The 17,457-nt window shown below is 41.9% G+C and overlaps 1 protein-coding gene across 4 annotated transcripts in view; it reads left to right on the plus strand.

Annotated features, from left to right (window-relative positions):
* Positions 1 to 17,457, plus strand: part of LYST (lysosomal trafficking regulator) — a 342,444-nt gene that overhangs the window by 68,130 nt on the left and 256,857 nt on the right. For all 4 annotated transcript variants that reach the window (XM_075862446.1, XM_075862448.1, XM_075862447.1 and 1 more), the window contains exon 4: positions 15,898 to 15,988. In XM_075862446.1, the coding sequence (XP_075718561.1) occupies positions 15,898 to 15,988 (91 nt within the window). The remainder of the gene's footprint in view (positions 1 to 15,897; positions 15,989 to 17,457) is intronic.

Genomic DNA, 17,457 nt, shown 5'->3' on the forward strand with positions numbered 1-17,457 from the left:
AACGTTCCATGTCCTGTTTAGTGGGCAATGCTGATAACTGTCGTCTCAGGCCCTGTAAATCATCCCCTAGGACAGCAGAACCACCTATATGAGAGGAGGGATGAACAGCCATATCTCTGGGAAAGGTAGAAGGCGACATTGCAGGCCCCAGCACATGAGGGGAGGATAAGGGAGAAACCCGGCCGCCATGACAGGCACCACGTGGCAAGCAGTCCCGCGCAGGCAGCGCCATCTCAGCCCCAGAAGAGCACGGCTCAATCCCATCCAGCAGGGAGGGAAACTGCCCCTGAGAGCCCGATATCGAGGGGAAGGTACTAGCGGTACCTGATGCAGCAGCGCCGGCCGCAGATGATAGCCCCTCTGGAAGCGAAGTCCCGGCGCCATCTCGCCTCCCCTCCAGCGGCGCCATCTTAGATGATGTTCCAGCTGCAGCGTCGGTCAGAAATCTCTGGATGGAGCCGGCTGAAGACATCTGCCGTGTACAGTAAGGAGTCCCCGTGGAGGCCTTGGATTTCCTGACCATCAGGGTGATAAAATGATGCTTATTAATGTGCTTATGATCGGGTTAGGGAAGTGCAGGAACGGAGCTCTCAAGCAGCACGTCTGGTCAGCGCCATGTCCAAGCCACGCCCCCCCAGGGATAGGATCTTCCTACTCATGTGTAAATAGTCTTTCTCCGGACACTCACAGAATTAAAATGGGTTATCTAGGTGGTATAAAATGCCATTAAAACGTACCATTCCACTCCTGAAACCTGCTGGTAATGCAACAATGCACCAGACGTATACTACCCTTTTTAAAGGTAATGCCCTGACATTCAAGTGTTGTAGGAAGAGGGTTTTTTCCTTATATAACATATATTTTCCCCTACTAAACTTACTTATCCTCCGGATGTTGCCTTGCTGACCCTGGTTCCTTACTGTTGGCTAAAAAGGGGTTATTCTGACACTTTCTGGAAACAGCATAGCAATCTATAGCGGGACCTAAAAAAATCCTCCTTTTCATCAGTGCTTTAATCATATCATGAGGATAGGGAAGTTTACAGCCACTGAGGTGGGTAGTGTGGCAGCCCTGGATTCTGATTCGTGACTGATGAGTTTGGGTCATGGGTGGCCTCTAATTTCTCAGACTATTTGCCGCTGGAATCTCTGCTTTTACCTTGCGTCAAAGTTATTCTCGTTCCCCCTTTTTTCCCCTCTGTTCTTTCCTATGAGGTTATGTTCACACGCAGTGTTTTCAGACGTAATTTGGGCATTTTACGCCTTAAATTACGCCTGAAAAAACGCCCCTAATATGCCTACAAACATCTGCCCATGGCTTTCAATGGGAATTTAGATATTCTGTTCCCACGAGCCTTTATTTTACGCGTCGCTGTCAAAATACGGCGTGTAAAATGACGGCTCGTAAAAAGAAGTGCAGGACACTTCTTGGGACGTCTTTGGAGCCATTTTTCATTGACTCCATTGAAAAACGGCTCCAAAAACGTCCGTAAAATACGCAGTGAGAAACGCGTATTTTCAGAAGTTTTTTCTCACTGCGTGTGAACATACCCTGTTTGTTCGGTGTCGGTTGTCTTAGTCATGTTAATGCTCACAGCAGAACGGATTACTGTGTACCTAATAGGGCTAGCGCTCATGCTGTTGTCGAATTGGGTTGGATCGGGGGAACGTGCTGGCAGCATGCAAGGAGGATTATCAATGCTCCTGTTCCTGCCCCTGTACGCTTGTGTTTGACTATAGGGGGAGGGGGGGTAACAAACTTTTCTTCATGTTTTCAACCCCCTTATCAATCAGAGAAAATACTTGCCCTCTGATTGTCACATATGAAGGGGGGGGGTTTCTTTTCAGAAAAGGAGTAAGAGGATGAGCAGTAATTCCTCTAATCGCTGCTGTAGGCCCAATTCGATAGTTTATTGACTCCACGGCCCAAACTTTTACCAGCTTCCGGATCGCGGCATTAAATAAGTCTCACTAAGCACTTGCACCACACACCAACATCAATAAAATGTGTACATTTTACATTGTCCCTATCCTGCCCACACCATATATTTCTGATGGATGAAAAAGATTTCAGTTAGTCAGGAAATAAATTTTAAAAAAAATCATGAGTTAATTACTTCTTAGGGAATTGTGATTATTGATCAGGGTTAGGATGTGTTTACTCGTGAATTTATTCTGTTTGCTGCACTTTTCGCAGAATCGTGGAAAAATGGTACAGTTTTGCTTTTTTTTAAATCTTTAAATCGTGGCAAAAAATGCAATTTGACTGCGATGTGTGAACACAGCCTTCAAGTTTGTATAGGAGGATGAAAATGATATACCTGTATAATCCACAGTTTAATATGCATGCAAAAATTGGTTGGTGTATATCGTGCGGTATATGTTGTAATAACATATACCTATGGAGTCGTAAGCTAGAGCCTGAGTAGCTCTCTGGTTGGGGACTCCGGAACTGGAAACGTCCCTGTCCACATGGACAGTGAAGTCAGGTACTCTTCCAGGAGCTGATTCCCCGGCCATTTTGTTGTCGATGCTCTGGCCGGGGATTCCGGCTTACCTTACGATTCTCTGGCCAAGGACTCCATAGTTGAAAGCCCCTGACATCATTGTCCATATATGGACAGTGACGTCCGGTGCTTCCCCGGACACAGCGATTAAGTATAATAAACAAGAGAAAAAAAGAGTCCATACATATCAACATATGAAAAAATTAAACATCTTTATTGATAACATAAAATACACTAAATGACAAAGACAGAGAATCCAAAATAAATCCTTGTACGGATCACATATGTATACATTGAGTATATATATATATGTTTAATACACTGATGGTATGCACAATTACTGTGGCTCAATGTAGCTCCAACATAGGGTGCATCAAAATAGGAGTCATTTTAAAATGTAAGCTGTGTAAAGAAGGACAATATGCCTAACTCAAAGAGGCCTGTAGTAACTCAAAAGTAATTGGTGCCTTGAAAAAATGGCATAAAGCCAAGTTTAAGTCTGATAGATGCACTTACCCATGTATGGGAGATTGAGTGTGACCCAGCGGTATAGAAGAGCGCCCCAGCGATTAAGTATGCCTGGAGAGGTCAGGCGACGTATCCCACTGCATTCTTATACAGTAGAAGACGTCGATTCCTACTTTTGAAGGTATACATCGGGACTCCTCCCGACGTATACTTACGATAGAAGGGTTTAAACTCAGTGCGAATCAGGCCTTCGGCACAAATATATTTTTGCTTATCACTGCCAGTATAAATTAAATTTTTATTCACTGTATGCTGTGCACCGTTTTGGTCGCATAGTAGTGGTTTGCCATGTGCAATATATATTTTTAACACATTTGTAGATGATGGCCAAGTATTGCATGGTCTCTGTTTTAGCATTTTTGAGAAGTCACGAGCTCTTGTTGATGTAGACGTATTTAATATATATGAACTTTGCACATCTTGGTTTATTATTTTTATATAGTTTGGGGGGGACGGGGACATCTCTGCTTGTATGTAAATTTTAGGCGCAAATGTTGTAATGCATATATTTTTTTTTAAATCCTGTTTGTCACATCATTACGTGAAGGTGGTCATGGCTGCCTACAGAACGTCAAGATAGTTGCAATTCTCAGGTTGTCTGTTTTTGGGAAATCTAAAGGGTTTTGCACTTGCTTTTTAAGGTGTGTAATCCCTGTATTTTATAGGTTGTTCATTTTTTTGAATGTTTTATCTTAAAACCAGATTTTTGATCTCTTTTAATTCTGGGGATTTTATGAAGATATGTGCATAAAGAGAATTTATTTGTCACCAGATTATAAGTGCCCAATCTCCTACATAATCTGATCGGCGCTGTAATGTAGGGAAGTGTTTTTTATTTTGAAAAGTTATAATTTTTGAGCAAGTTATGAGCAATTTTAGATTTATGCTGTTGACTTTCTTAATAGACAGCTGGGTGTTTTTACTTTTTACTTTTACCAACTGGGCGTTGTGAAGAGAAGTGTATGACGCTGACCAATGACGTTGGTCATTAAGAAACAAATGAGCATAAATCTAAAATTGCTTATAACTTGCTCAAAAATGATCGTTTTTCAAAATAAAAACCACTGTTATCTACATTACAGCACCAATCAGATTATGTAGGAGATAGGGCACTTATAATGTGGTGACAGAGCCTCTATAAACATAGGCATGAGTGGTATGTATGAACTTTGCACATGTTGAACGTTTTATTTTTAGTATGTGTGGTGCCTTTAATTTTCCGCTTGGGTCACACTTTTAGCCACAAATATAAATTTGTATGCATTTTTATTTATTATTATTAATTAAAAATTCACATTTGAGACCAATTTGCATAATCGTGGATGTGTGTATAAAGTGCTGAGTAGCATTTTAGCAATGGGCCAGGTGTCTACTTGCAGAAAATATGGGGGTCTGGTATAATCCTTTATTTTGTAATTTAGGTTTTCTCTGTCACAGGTGTGAAATTGTCCTGGCTACCAGAGGAGCAAGGTATCCCAAAACCCCCAAAAAAGTGTTTAAAGCCCCATATGTGGCACAATTTTTTTTTGCCCAAAGTCTAAAATAAAACAGAAAAATATTCACCCTTAGGCTTCATGCCCACTTCAGTCTTTTCCTTCAGGGTGCTATCTGTTTTTGTCACTGATGGCACCCTGAACCCATTCATTTCAATGGGGCCATGCACACTTCAGTTATTTAAACGGATCCGTTGTTCCGTTCCGTCAAAAGTGGAGCATGTCCTACTTTGGTCAGTGATTCAGTGACCGTGTGGCCCATAGAAGTCAATGGGTCAGTCAAAAAAACGGATGGCACACGGAAGGTTTCCGTGTGCCGTCCGTTTTTGACGGATCCGTTGCCATAGCAACGGCTGGGTGAGCAAAAGTTCACAGACTACAGTAAACATTCATTCCTGAAGATGGATGTGGAGAGACTCATAGCATTGGTGCATGATCAGCCAGAACTGTGGGATACACGGGCAGAATGCTACCATGACCACTATAAAAAGGACGCCGCGTGGGAGGAACTTGCCAAGGAGCTTTTGACGCACAGATGGCAGCAGGGAACTAGTGCCCAGCGTCACAAAATAAGTAAATGCACACATTTCACTCCAAAAATCCAAAAAAAACAAAGCAAGCCAAGCAGAGTAATCTCAAACTGTTCTCTATGCTCTGAAAGCTACAGAAAACAGCACCAAAAACTTCTTGTAACCGTTCTATGGGTGTTTCCTGGGACATGTGACAAGTTCAAATGAAGTTTACCTTCCATTTCTTAAACGGAAAAACGGAAGCACAACGTCCGTGTAAAACGGAAACACGGAACGGAAACTGAGTGCACACGGAAACAAAAACGGACACACGGATCCGTCAAAAACGGCCGATTAAAACGGTGATGGAAGTGTGCATGAGGCCTTAGGCCGGATTCACATGAGCGTGTGCGTTTTGCACTTGCAAAAAACGCGGCGTTTTGCGCGCGAAAAAGGCACTTGACAGCTCTGTGTGTCAGCCCCGTATGATGCGCGGCTGCGTGATTTTCGCACAGCCGCCATCATTATGACACTCCGTTTGCGTGTTTGTACACAGAAAAGCACGTGGTGCTTTTCTGTTTACATTCATAGTTTTACAGCTGTTGCGCGAATCATGCGCGTCCCACGGAAGTGCTTCCGTGTGGTGCGCATGATTTTCACGCACCCATTGACTTCAATGGGTGCGTGATGCGCGAAATACGCTCAAAGAACAGACATGTCGTGAGTTTTTCGCAGCGGACTCACGCTGCGTAAACATCACGCACCTGTCTGTACGGCCCCATAGACTAATATAGGTCCGTGCGACGCGCGTGAAAATCACGCGCGTTGCACGGACGTATATCACGTTCGTCTGAATAAGCCCTTACATTGTTTAGATCCAGAAGGAGAAATTTTTAATTGGACATTCTGGCATCTGGGAGCCTTGGTCTGGAAAGGGTTAAAAGGAGCATTAGGATTACAGCAAATAAAATGGTTTCAAGGCTCAATAGGACAGTCATTGTAAAAAATCTGTTCTTGTAATGGGACAATCACAAAGTTTATTGCAAAATTGTTTAACTTTTAATAACTTAAAAGGGTATTACAGTTTCCACAGATCTTATATATAATCAGGAGGGACGTGGTGTCCGAAGCACAGTTAAGGACACCACGTGGTATCCGATGCACAGTTGATTGGACATCACGTCCTCGCTCAATATATATATAAGAAAGACCAGCGAGGCACTCACCGATGTTTCCCTCTATAAAGAGCTTCTTTGTGGTGGTTGTCAAAGCTCAGGCCCGGGCTGTAGCAAGTTCTCTTTGGTGGAGTGGCCATGACTGACTGCTGTATTCTGCCGTCCAATGAACAAGCATCAGGACCGGGGCTAATACCCGCGGCCAATCAGAGCGAACCTCATTAAAAAAAGCGGCAGTTTCAAATGATTCACTGACTGGAATTTTGTAGACGCAATGTAGTAAAATATATGTAGATCTTTATATCTCTCTCTCACACCACTGCAGTATTATATATACAGTTCCCACCAAAGGTTCCGGAACACCCTCATAACTTTTGAACGGCTCGAAGTAGAGGGTTGAAATTTGGTGGGATTTAATGGGGTCATAAAATCTACTAGTTAACTGCAAAAAACACCCCCCACCCCCGTGGGGTGGGCGGGACAGCAAAATCTTAAATGGCATGGGGGTTTGAGTGGGGGCTCATTTGAAAGCTCTTTTTCAATACAAAAACAATGCCGCAATCGATTTTAAAATAGGATTTTTTTTTTCGCTGAGATATTTAACTTTAAAGTTATCATCTTCATTATCGGCTACTGCCGGTGTTGGCATTATCCAAAATGTACCGCGCGGGTAAAATCTTGTGTGTGTGTGTGTGTGCGTGAGCTTGGGAATGTCGCATCAAGGTGACTTTAAATTACGTATTATTACAATCGGCCTCTGTGATACAAAATGGACCTGGTCTACGGTTTGTAACATGATTTCATGTGTACACATTTCGGTAGTCGCTTGTGAATTTCTGAAAGCGCATTGCATTTGCACAAAATACATTTGACCGAAACGGAAAGGATCACTATTGATAGAATCTAATTTTTTTTTTCGCCATACCTTCTCATCAATCAAGTGATCCTTTCCGTTTCGGTCAAATGCATTTTGTGATATGACAATAGAAATATACAAAAATTTAAATTACTCTCCGAATTAGCGCCCTTTGTAGTTCACAAGCGACTACCGAAATGTGTACACATGAAATCATGTTACAATCGTAGACGAGGTCCATTTTGTATCGCCGAGCCCGATTGTAATAATACGTAATTTAAAGTCACCTTGATGGCTCAAACACACGCCCACACATTTAGGATTTTACCCCCTCCGTGCCATTTAAGATTTTGCTGGTAGATATTATGACCCCATTAAATCCCACCAAATTTCAGCCCCCTACCTCGAGCCGTTCAAAAGTTGAGGGTATTCCGGAACTTTTGGTGGGCACTGTATAACAGACCACTGCAGTATTATAGATATAACAGCTTAGCTTTGTCACTATGTAATGTCTGATATTGTCGGTTTATGTTACATAGTACGGTTGAAAAAAGACACATGTCCATCAAGTTCAACCAAGTGACGGGAAAAGGGAAGGTAAACATTTCTACACATAGGAGCTAATATTTTTTTTCTAGGAAATTGTCTACACCTTTTTTAAAGCCATCTACTGTCCCTGCTGTGACCAGCTCCTGCGGTAGACTATTCCATAGATTCACAGTTCCCACAGTAAAGAAGGCTTGTTGCCTCTGCAGGTTGAACCTTTTTTTTTTCTCCAGACGGAGGGAGAGCCCCCTTGTTTTTTTGAGGGAGTTTTACATGGAACAGGACTTCACCATATTTTTTGTATTATACAAGATAATCATGGAACCCCCCCCCCCCCCGTAGTCTAGTCGTCTTTTTTTCAAGGCTAATTAGGTATAATTCTTTTAATCTTTCCACACAACTTAGATTCTCCATGCCCCCTATTAGCTTCGTCGCTCTTCTTTGTATTTTTTCCAACTCCAGGGCATCCTTTCTATGAACTGGAGCTCGGAACTGAACTGCATATTCTAGATGAGGCCTCACTAATGCTTTGTACAGTGGTAATAGTACATCCCTGTCCCGTGATTCCATGCCTCTGTTAATACACGACAATATCTTGCTGGCCTTTGAAGCAGCTGATTGACATTGCATGCTGTTGTTTAGTTTATGATTTACAAGTACACCCAGACCCTTCTCAACAAGTAACTCCCCCCAGTGTAGCTCCCCCTAGGACATATGATTCATGCAGGTTGTTGGTACCCAGATGCATAACTTTACATTTATCTACATTAAACTTAATTTGCCAAGTGGACGCCCAAACACTTAGTTTGTTTAAATCAGCTTGCAATTCACGAACATCTTCTATAGACTGAACTATATTACATAGCTTGGTGTCATCTGCAAAAATAGAAATAGTGCTATTAATCCTATCCTCTATATCATTAAAAAATAAGTTGAATAATAGTGGTCCCAGCACTGAACCCTGGGGTACACCACTTATAACTGGGGACCATTCAGAGTAGGAATCATTGCCCACAACTCTCTGGATACGGTCCTTGAGCCAATTCTCAATCCAATTACAAACGATACTTTCTAAACCTATAGTCCTTAACCCCTTCCCGCTCCTTGACGTACTATTACGTCATGGCAGCTGTATCGTTCGCGCTCCATGCCGTAATAGTACGTCTCGGGAGTAACGGCCGTTTCGGCCGTCCTCCCGACACATACAGGAGCTGTGACGCTGCTGTCTTGTTCAGCAGCTGTCACAGCTCCTACAGCGGGGACCGATCGCTGTGTCCCCGCTGATTAACCCCTTAAAAGCCGCGTTCTATAGAGATCGCGGCTTTTTAGGGGTTAAGCTGCCATCGCCGGCCTGCTACGCGATAGCGGCCGGCGATGGTGACTATGGCAACCGGACACCAAACAATGGCGTCCGGCTATGCCATAGACGGAAGCCTAGTGGGTCCTGACAACGTCAGGACCCACTATGCTTGCTGTCAGTGAGTAGCTGACAGTTCTAATACACTGCACTACGCATGTAGTGCAGTGTATTAGAATAGCGATCAGAGCCTCCTGCCCTCATGTCCCCTAGTGGGACAAAGTAATAAAGTGAAAAAAAAGTTAAAAAAAGATGTGTAAAAATTAGAAAATAAAAGATTTAAAAGTAAAAATCCCACCTTTTCCCTTATCAGTCCTTTATTATTAATAAAAATATATAAACAAACAAATAAACTATACATAATTGGTATCGCCGCGTCCGTAACGGCCTGAACTACAAACTATTTCATTATTTATCCCGCACGGTGAACGCTGTAAAATAAAATAATAATAAACCGAACCACAATCACAATTCTTTGGTCACTTCACCTCCCAAAAAATGGAATAAAAAGAGATCAAAAAGTCGCATGTACCTAAAAATGGTCCTGATCAAAACTACAGTTCGTTACGCAAAAAATAAGTCCTCGCACGGCTTTATTGATTGAAAAATAAAAACGTTCTGGCTCTTAGAATAAGGTAACACAAAAAGTGAATGATTGTTTACAAAACGTATTTTATTGTGCAAACGCCATAAGACATAAAAAAAACCTATAAACATCTGGTATCGCCGTAATCGTATCGCCCCGCAGAATAAAGTGAATATGTCATTTATAGCGCACGGTGAACGCTGTAAAAAAAAACGAAAAAAAAACAATAGTAGAATTGCTGTTTTTTAGTCACCACGCCACCTAAAAATAGAACAAAAACTGATCAAAAAGCCGCATGCACCCCAAGAAAACTACAATGGATTCCTCAAGGGGTCTAGTTTCCAAATTGGGGTCACTTTTGGGGGGTTCCCAATGTTTTGGCACCACAAGACCTCTTCAAACCGGACATGGTGCCTAATAAAAAAGAGGCCTCAAAATCCACTAGGTGCTCCTTTGCTTCGGAGGCCGGTGCTTCAGTCCATTACCGCCCGAGGGCCACATGTGGGATATTTCTCAAAACTGCAGAATCTGGGCAATACGTATTAAGTTGCGTTTCTCTGATAAATCCTTTTGTGTTATAAAAAAAATGGTATAAAGAGGATTTTCTGACAAAAAAAAAAAGGAAATTTCACCTCTACTTTGCTCTAAATTTTTGTGAAACACCTAAAGGGTTCATAAACTTTCTACATGCTGTTGTGAATACTTTGAGGGGTCTAGTTTCTAAAATGGGGTATTTGATAGGGGTTTCTAATATATGGGCCCCTCAAAGCAACTTCAGAACTGAACTGGAACCTAAAAAAATAAATAAATGAGGCAATACTTCGCTTCTTACATTATACTGATAATGAGCCGTGCCCACCCCGAGATTACCCCAGTTTTGACCGTTTGTCTAAACGGAGACCCCTATTAGACCGTTCCAGTGCCCGGTTTTCCCAAGCATACACCCCCGAGAAGTGTATTTCTATTGATGAGTCCCTGGTACATTTTAAAGGGAGGGTTCAATTCCGCGAGTACCTGCCGGGTAAGAGGGCAAGGTATGGCGTGAAGATGTATAAGCTGCGAGAGTGCATCAGGGTATACCTACAGGTTTAGGATATATGAAGGAAAGGCCACTCCCAAACCAGACTGCATCCTGGACTACAATAGGTACATGGGAGTGATGGACTTGTAAGATCAAGCCCTGAAGCCCTACAGCGCCATGCGGTGTGGTATAAGAAGCTGGCCGGGAACATCATATAGATGGCTTTGTACAATGCGTACGTGCTACGTCGATGTGCAGGCCAGACGGGAACTTTCCTGGAATTTCAAGAGGTGATTATCAAGAACCTAATCTTTAGGGACCAAGAAGGGGGGGCACCCAGTACTTCTGGAAGCGAGCCCACACGCATCGTACCAGGGCAACACTTTCCAGGGGAAGTTCCCCAAACTGGCAAGAAGGGAAAAAGTCAAGAGGTGCAAAGTCTGCTATAAGAGGGGGATAAGGGAGGACACAATATATCAATGTGACACGTGTCCCGAATAACCAGAGCTCTGTATGAAAGTGTCTTAAAATTTATCATACATCCCTTGGTTTATAATTTACCCCAATTTTACTTACCCTGATGCACTCCGCACAGCTTATCCCCCCCTCGTCTTTCCCCTCTGAGCCCTGCTGTGTGCCCAGGCAGCTGATAACAGCCACATGTAGGGTATTGCCATACCCGGGAGAACCCACATTACAGTTTATGGGGTGTAGGTCTCCGGTCAAAATGGTCACTACACCTCTAGATGAATGCCTTAAGGGTGTAGTTTTTAAAACGGGGTCACTTCTTGCGGGTTTCAACTGTACTGGTACCTCAGGGGCTTCTGCATACATGACTTCGCACTAGAAAATCCCGAGTAGGCCAAATGGTGGTCCTTTCCTTCTGAGCCCTCCCATGGGCCCAAACGGCAGTTTATCACAACAAATGGGGTATTGCGGCACTCAGAACAAATTGCGCAACAGAATGGGGTATTTTGTTTCTTGTGAAAATAAGAAATTTTCAGCCAAAACTACATATTATTTGACAAAAATAATTTTGTTTTCATTCCCAGCCCAATTCAAATAAGTTCTGTGAAGAAACTATGGGGTCTAAATGGTCACATTACCCATAAATGAATTCCTTGAGGGGTGTAGTTTCCAAAATGGGGTCACTTCTGGTGGGTTTCCATTGCTTTGATACCTCTGGGGCTCTGCAAATGTGACATGGCACCCGAAAACCAATCCAACAAAATCTGTACTCCAAAGAACACACAGCGCTCCTTCCCTTCTGAGGCCTCCCATGGGCCCAAACGGCAGTTTATTGCCACAAATGGGGTATTGATGCACTCAGGAGAAATTGGGCAACAAAATTGAGTATTTTGTTCCCTGTGAAAATAAGAAATTTTGGTAAAAAATTACATCTTATTGGAAAAAATGACATTTTTTTAATGTCACAGCCCAATTGAAATAGGTGCTGTGAAAAAACTGTGCGGTCAAAATGCTAACAACAACCATAAATGAATTCCTTGAGGGGTGTAGTTTACAAAATGGGGTCACTATTGGGGGATTCCTACTGTTTTGACACCTCAACACCTCTTCAAACCTGGCATGCTGCCTAAAATATATTCTAATAAAAAAAGAGGACTCAAAATGCACTAGGTGCTTCTTTGCTTCTAGGGCTTGTCTTTTAGTCCACGAGCGCAGTAGGGCCACATGTGGGACATTTCTAAAAACTGCAGAATCTGGAAAATACATATTTAGTAGTGTTTCTCTGGTAAAACCTTCTGTGTTACAGAAAAAAAAATGAATAAAATTGAAATTCAGCAAGAAAAATGAAATTTGCAAATTTCACCTCCACTTTGCTTTAATTCCTGTGAAATGCCTGAAGGGTTAAAAGACTTTATAACTGCTGTTTTGAATACTTTGAGGGGTCTAGTTTTTAAAATGGGGTGTTTTATCAGGGTTTCTAATACATAGGCCCCACAAAGCCACTTCAGAACTCAAGAGGTACCTTAAAAAAAAGGCTTTTGAAATTTTCTTAAAAATATGAGAAATTGCTGTTTATGTTCTAAGCCTTGTAACGTCCAAGAAAAATAAAAGAATGTTCAAAAAACAATGCCAATCTAAAGTAGACCTATGGGAAATGTGAACTAGTAACTATTTTGGGTGGTATAACCGTCTGTTTTACAAGCAGATGCATTTAAATTCTGAAAAATGCAATTTTTTCAAAATTTTCTCTAAATTTTGCAATTTTTCACCAATAAACACTGAATATATCGACCAAATTTTACCACGAACATGAAGCCCAATGTGTCACGAGAAAACAATCTCAGAATCGCTTGGGTAGGTTTAAGCATTGCGACGTTATTACCACATAAAGTGAAATATGTCAGATTTGAAAAATGGGCTCTGAGCCTTAAGGCCAAAACTAGGCTGCGTCCTTAAGGGGTTAATTCACCCATTAGACATCTATGAGGGACAGTGTCAAATGCCTTTGCAAAGGCCCCTCTGTCTAGGCTTCTGCTCACCTCTTCATAAAAACAGATCAGGTTAGTTTCACAACTTCTGTCCTTAGTAAAACCGTGCTGGCTGTCACTTATAATACTATTTTTTTGTCACATAATCCTGTATATAGTCCCTCAATAGCCGCTCAAACATTTTCCCCACTATGGATGTTAAGCTTCCAAGTCTATAATTACCCGGCGAAGACCTAGAGCCCTTTTTGAAAATAGGCACCACATTTGCCCTGCGCCAGTCCCTTGGCACTATACCAGTCACTAGAGAATTTCTAAGTATTATGAAGAGGGGGACAGAAATAACTGAACTAAGCTCTTTAAGAACTCTAGGGTGTAACCCGTCTGGTCCTGGGGCCTTGTGTACATTTATTTTATTTAATTTAGCTTGGACCATATCTACATTCATCCAATTCAGTATATCAATGGATATATTAACAGCACTGGCACCGGCTACATCAGCTGCTCGATCTTCTGTTGTATATACAGAGCTAAAGTACCCATTTAGTAACTCTGCCTTCACTTCATCCCCTGTGACCAACTCCCCATTACCACTATCTAGGGGTCCTACATGTTCAGACCTTGGCTTTTTTGAATTTATAAACTTGAAGAATTTTTTGGGATTTGTTTTACTATCCTTGGCCACCTGCCTTTTTTTTTTATTTTTTGCTGATTTTATAACTTTTTTTTTTTTACAGATTTTATTAAGCTCTTTATAATTTACAAAGGCTACAGCTGTACCCTCACATTTGTATTTTTCAAATGCCCTTTTCTTGTCATATATTGCCCTTTTTACAGAAAGTGTAAGCCATGTGGGGTTTAATTTTAGTCGTTTATACTTGTTACCTGTAGGAATAAATTTTGCAGTATAATTACCCAAAGTAGATTTGAAAATCTCCCATTTATCATTTGTACCATTATTTGACATTCGGTCTTCCCAGTCTATGTCCTGAATCTTCCCTCTAAATTGTAAAGTGCTGCGTAATATGTTGGCGCTATATAAAGATTATTATTATTATTATTATTATTATTATTAGTATTCTACCACTGCAGTATTCTATAGATAACAGACCACTGCAGTATTATCTTATATATAATCGGCAAAGACGTGGTGTCCGAGGCACAGTTGAGAGGACATGTGACATCACGTGAGGGGGCGTTCTAGCCATTCAGGAGGTTTTGCAGACGGTGGCATTATATTGTATGGAAGCAGCTATGGGGGGGGGGGGCATTATACCGTAGGGGCTTCTATGGGGAGCATTATTCTTTTTTGGGGGCATCTATGGGGGCATTATACTGTGTGGGGGCAACTATGGGGGCATTATACTGTGGGGACAGCTGTGGGGAGCATTTATAGCAGTAATATATTATATATGTTTGTGAAAGCAGGTTGAGGTGATGTGTATTTGCTTTTTGAAACATGTTCTATTTCAGGGCTCCAATTCGTGACTAAAATGGTAGAAATTTAGTATTGGTCCCTGTGGATCAACACTATAGATTTCTAAATTGTACTTGATGGACCTGTAAACTGACTTGCTGTATATTTTGTCCGGAGCCTTCAGCGACTACAATTGACATCTGAGGTTTACTGAAGCCACTCAGCGGCCCTGCACTGATGGCTCAGTATAAGAGGGCATTATCTTGGTCTCTGGAATTACAAAGCATTTGGTATTTCCGTGTGTGTCCTCTCCATCCCGATGGCTCTTTGGGGAGCTGGGTGCTGCAAGGTGCAAAGACATGAGCATGTCCTGTGTTGTGTTTTTTTGTTTTTTTTACTGCTTGTGTTTGTCACTTGCTGTCTGTACTCGTAGCAAGACTACGTAGCAAGAGTGTTCCCGGGAATAGCCTTGGCTCTACTGTTCGGCTTCGTTCACAACCTCTGTTGGGGTTCTGTTCATGGGTTCCATCAGACCTTTCTGTCAGAGGAGCCCATGAATGGAAACCAAAGCTTTCCACTTGCATTACCATCGATTTCAATGGCAACGCTTCCATTGCTAAGGGTTTCTGTTTGTCTCCGTTCCGCATTGTGTCAGGTTTTTTTGGCGGAATCAATAGCGTAGTTGACGGAAACCCTACGGAACGGAGACTAACGGAAACCATAAGCGTTTCCATTGAAATCTATGGTAACGCGAACGGAAAACTGTGGTTTCCGTTCATGGGTTCCCCTGACGGAAAGGTCTGATGGAACCCATGAACAGAAACCCGACACAGATGTGAACGAAGCCTTAGATGTAGTAATGTTTTTAATTGGAACTCGTTCATCGTTTCTGCACAGAGGGATCACCCCAGTGATGGATTCACATCAAAACGGCTCACTATTTTTGTATATTGTCCTCCATGCTTCTGCTGATACGCTGCACGAAGAGAGAAGAGATCCTGCTCTGAGGTGAGACAGCAGAGCAGTTGTGGCAGGAGCAGGGCTGTGTATTACAGCTCCGCTCCTGCTGCTGATCTCGCAGGTGCCCACAAGACCATTATGATGAAAATGTATGTCATGCTGCAACAACTGACAGCTGCCCATGACGTACATTCCATCATGGGTTAGGAACCAGTTAAAGGGATATGCCCAACTTCTAAGGGAATGGTTTTATATCTAGTATGCAGTCAGACACTCACTGATCAGGAAAAGGCATATCCTAGTAATATGCAGACTCTTTTTTATGGTGGAAAGTTGTTGTTTTTTTAACTATGAGGTGCGCAGATCCACCTAATAAAGTGACCACTGAGTGTATTGCCTTGCAATCATTGAGAGCGCAGGTGTTGACATTGCTATTAACTTCCATGTTCTTATACAAATATACAAAAATATGTTTTTGTGTTTATTACAGAGTTTAACATGTCGAGAAGAACTGATGACCCTAATTTTGTCTCTAATACCTTTGGTTTGGAAGATTCCTGTGGATGAAGAGATGGCAAAAGGTGAACTCCTAAAACATATGATTAAAAAAATATTGTAAATATAAAAAGGGAGTGAAAGAACAATCTAATAAAAGTTGATCTTTGTGGCCATTATTAGCATTTTAAGTATTTAAAGCAAACCTTCGACCAAAAATAAGCATTTGACGGTTTCTTTGAATCCTGTGTATAGTTACCGTTGTATGCTTAGGCTTTTAGGGTAAGTTCAGAAGTGGTGCAAAAAATCAGCTGCAGGTTTTCCTGCATAACCTCAGCGATATCACCGCAGATTTGTCTGCAAGTTGTGAAATTCTCTGTAAATCCACAACACAAAAAAATCTGTTGTATTCCTTTAAATCTACAGGGGACAAATCTGTTTGTATTGTACTGTACTTTGTTGTAGATTTTCGGTTCGACAGCCGCACCGAAAATTCAGCAGCAAATCCCCCACGTCTGACCGTGGCTTTAGTGCACCAAGACCTTTTCTACATTTAGTTTAACCCCTTCCTGACATTCGTCGTTTGGATATGTCATGGAAAGCCAGTGCTTCCCACAATTTGCCGTATCCATACGACAAATCATGGACACCAGCTGAGAAGCGGAGTCTGTGCCACCATCCCCGGGTGTCAGCTGACACCCTGCTGTAATGGTGGGGACCAAAGTTAGCTCCGATCCCCGCCATTAACCCCTTAAATACAGCGACCAAAAGCGATCACTGCATTTAAGGTGTTTGCAGCTCATCGCCAACCCGGCCACGAAATTGCCAGGGTGCCGGTGGCTGCAATGGCAACCAGAGACTTAATACTGGCCTCCTGGTCTGCCTAATACGGAAGACTTCGAAGCCCCGCCCGGAGGCACGGCCTAAAGGGCTACTGTAGCCAACGGCAAGATGGCGCCGAGATCACACTGTGCTGTGTGAGTAAGTCCCACAGAAACTTTACCGAAGTGTCGGGAGTGTGAATAGACATCGCATCCTGGCTGAATTCTTTGCAGGCTGAAACTGGGAAAAAAAACTGCGATTCCTCCATTGTTTTTTGGGTTTTGTGTTTACTGCTTTGACCGTGCAGTAAAAACAACAACTTACATTTTTCCTGTGACTCAATACTGTTACGGTGATACCAAATTTATATAGTTTTTTTTATGTTTGACTACTTTTGCAAAGTAAAAATGATTTGTTAAAAAAAAAGAAATTGTTTTGTTACACCACATTCCGAGAGGCATCACTTTTTTTTTTCTTTTTTAGTAGATTGAGCGGTGTGAGTGCTTTAATTTTTGCTGTAGTTTTTTATTGGTACCATTTTTTGGTACATACAACTTTTTGAGCGCTTTTTATTAAGATTTTTTTTTAGAGCGAAGGTGACCAAAATCCAGCGATTTTGGCGTTTTAAATTCATTATTGTTTACGGCGTTCACCATGCGATTTAATTAATGGTATATTGTAATATTTCTGACTTTTACGGATGCAGCAATACCAATTTTGTGTATTTTTAATT

This window comes from Rhinoderma darwinii, chromosome 4 (genome assembly GCF_050947455.1).
Source record: "Rhinoderma darwinii isolate aRhiDar2 chromosome 4, aRhiDar2.hap1, whole genome shotgun sequence".
Lineage (NCBI taxonomy): Eukaryota > Metazoa > Chordata > Amphibia > Anura > Rhinodermatidae > Rhinoderma > Rhinoderma darwinii.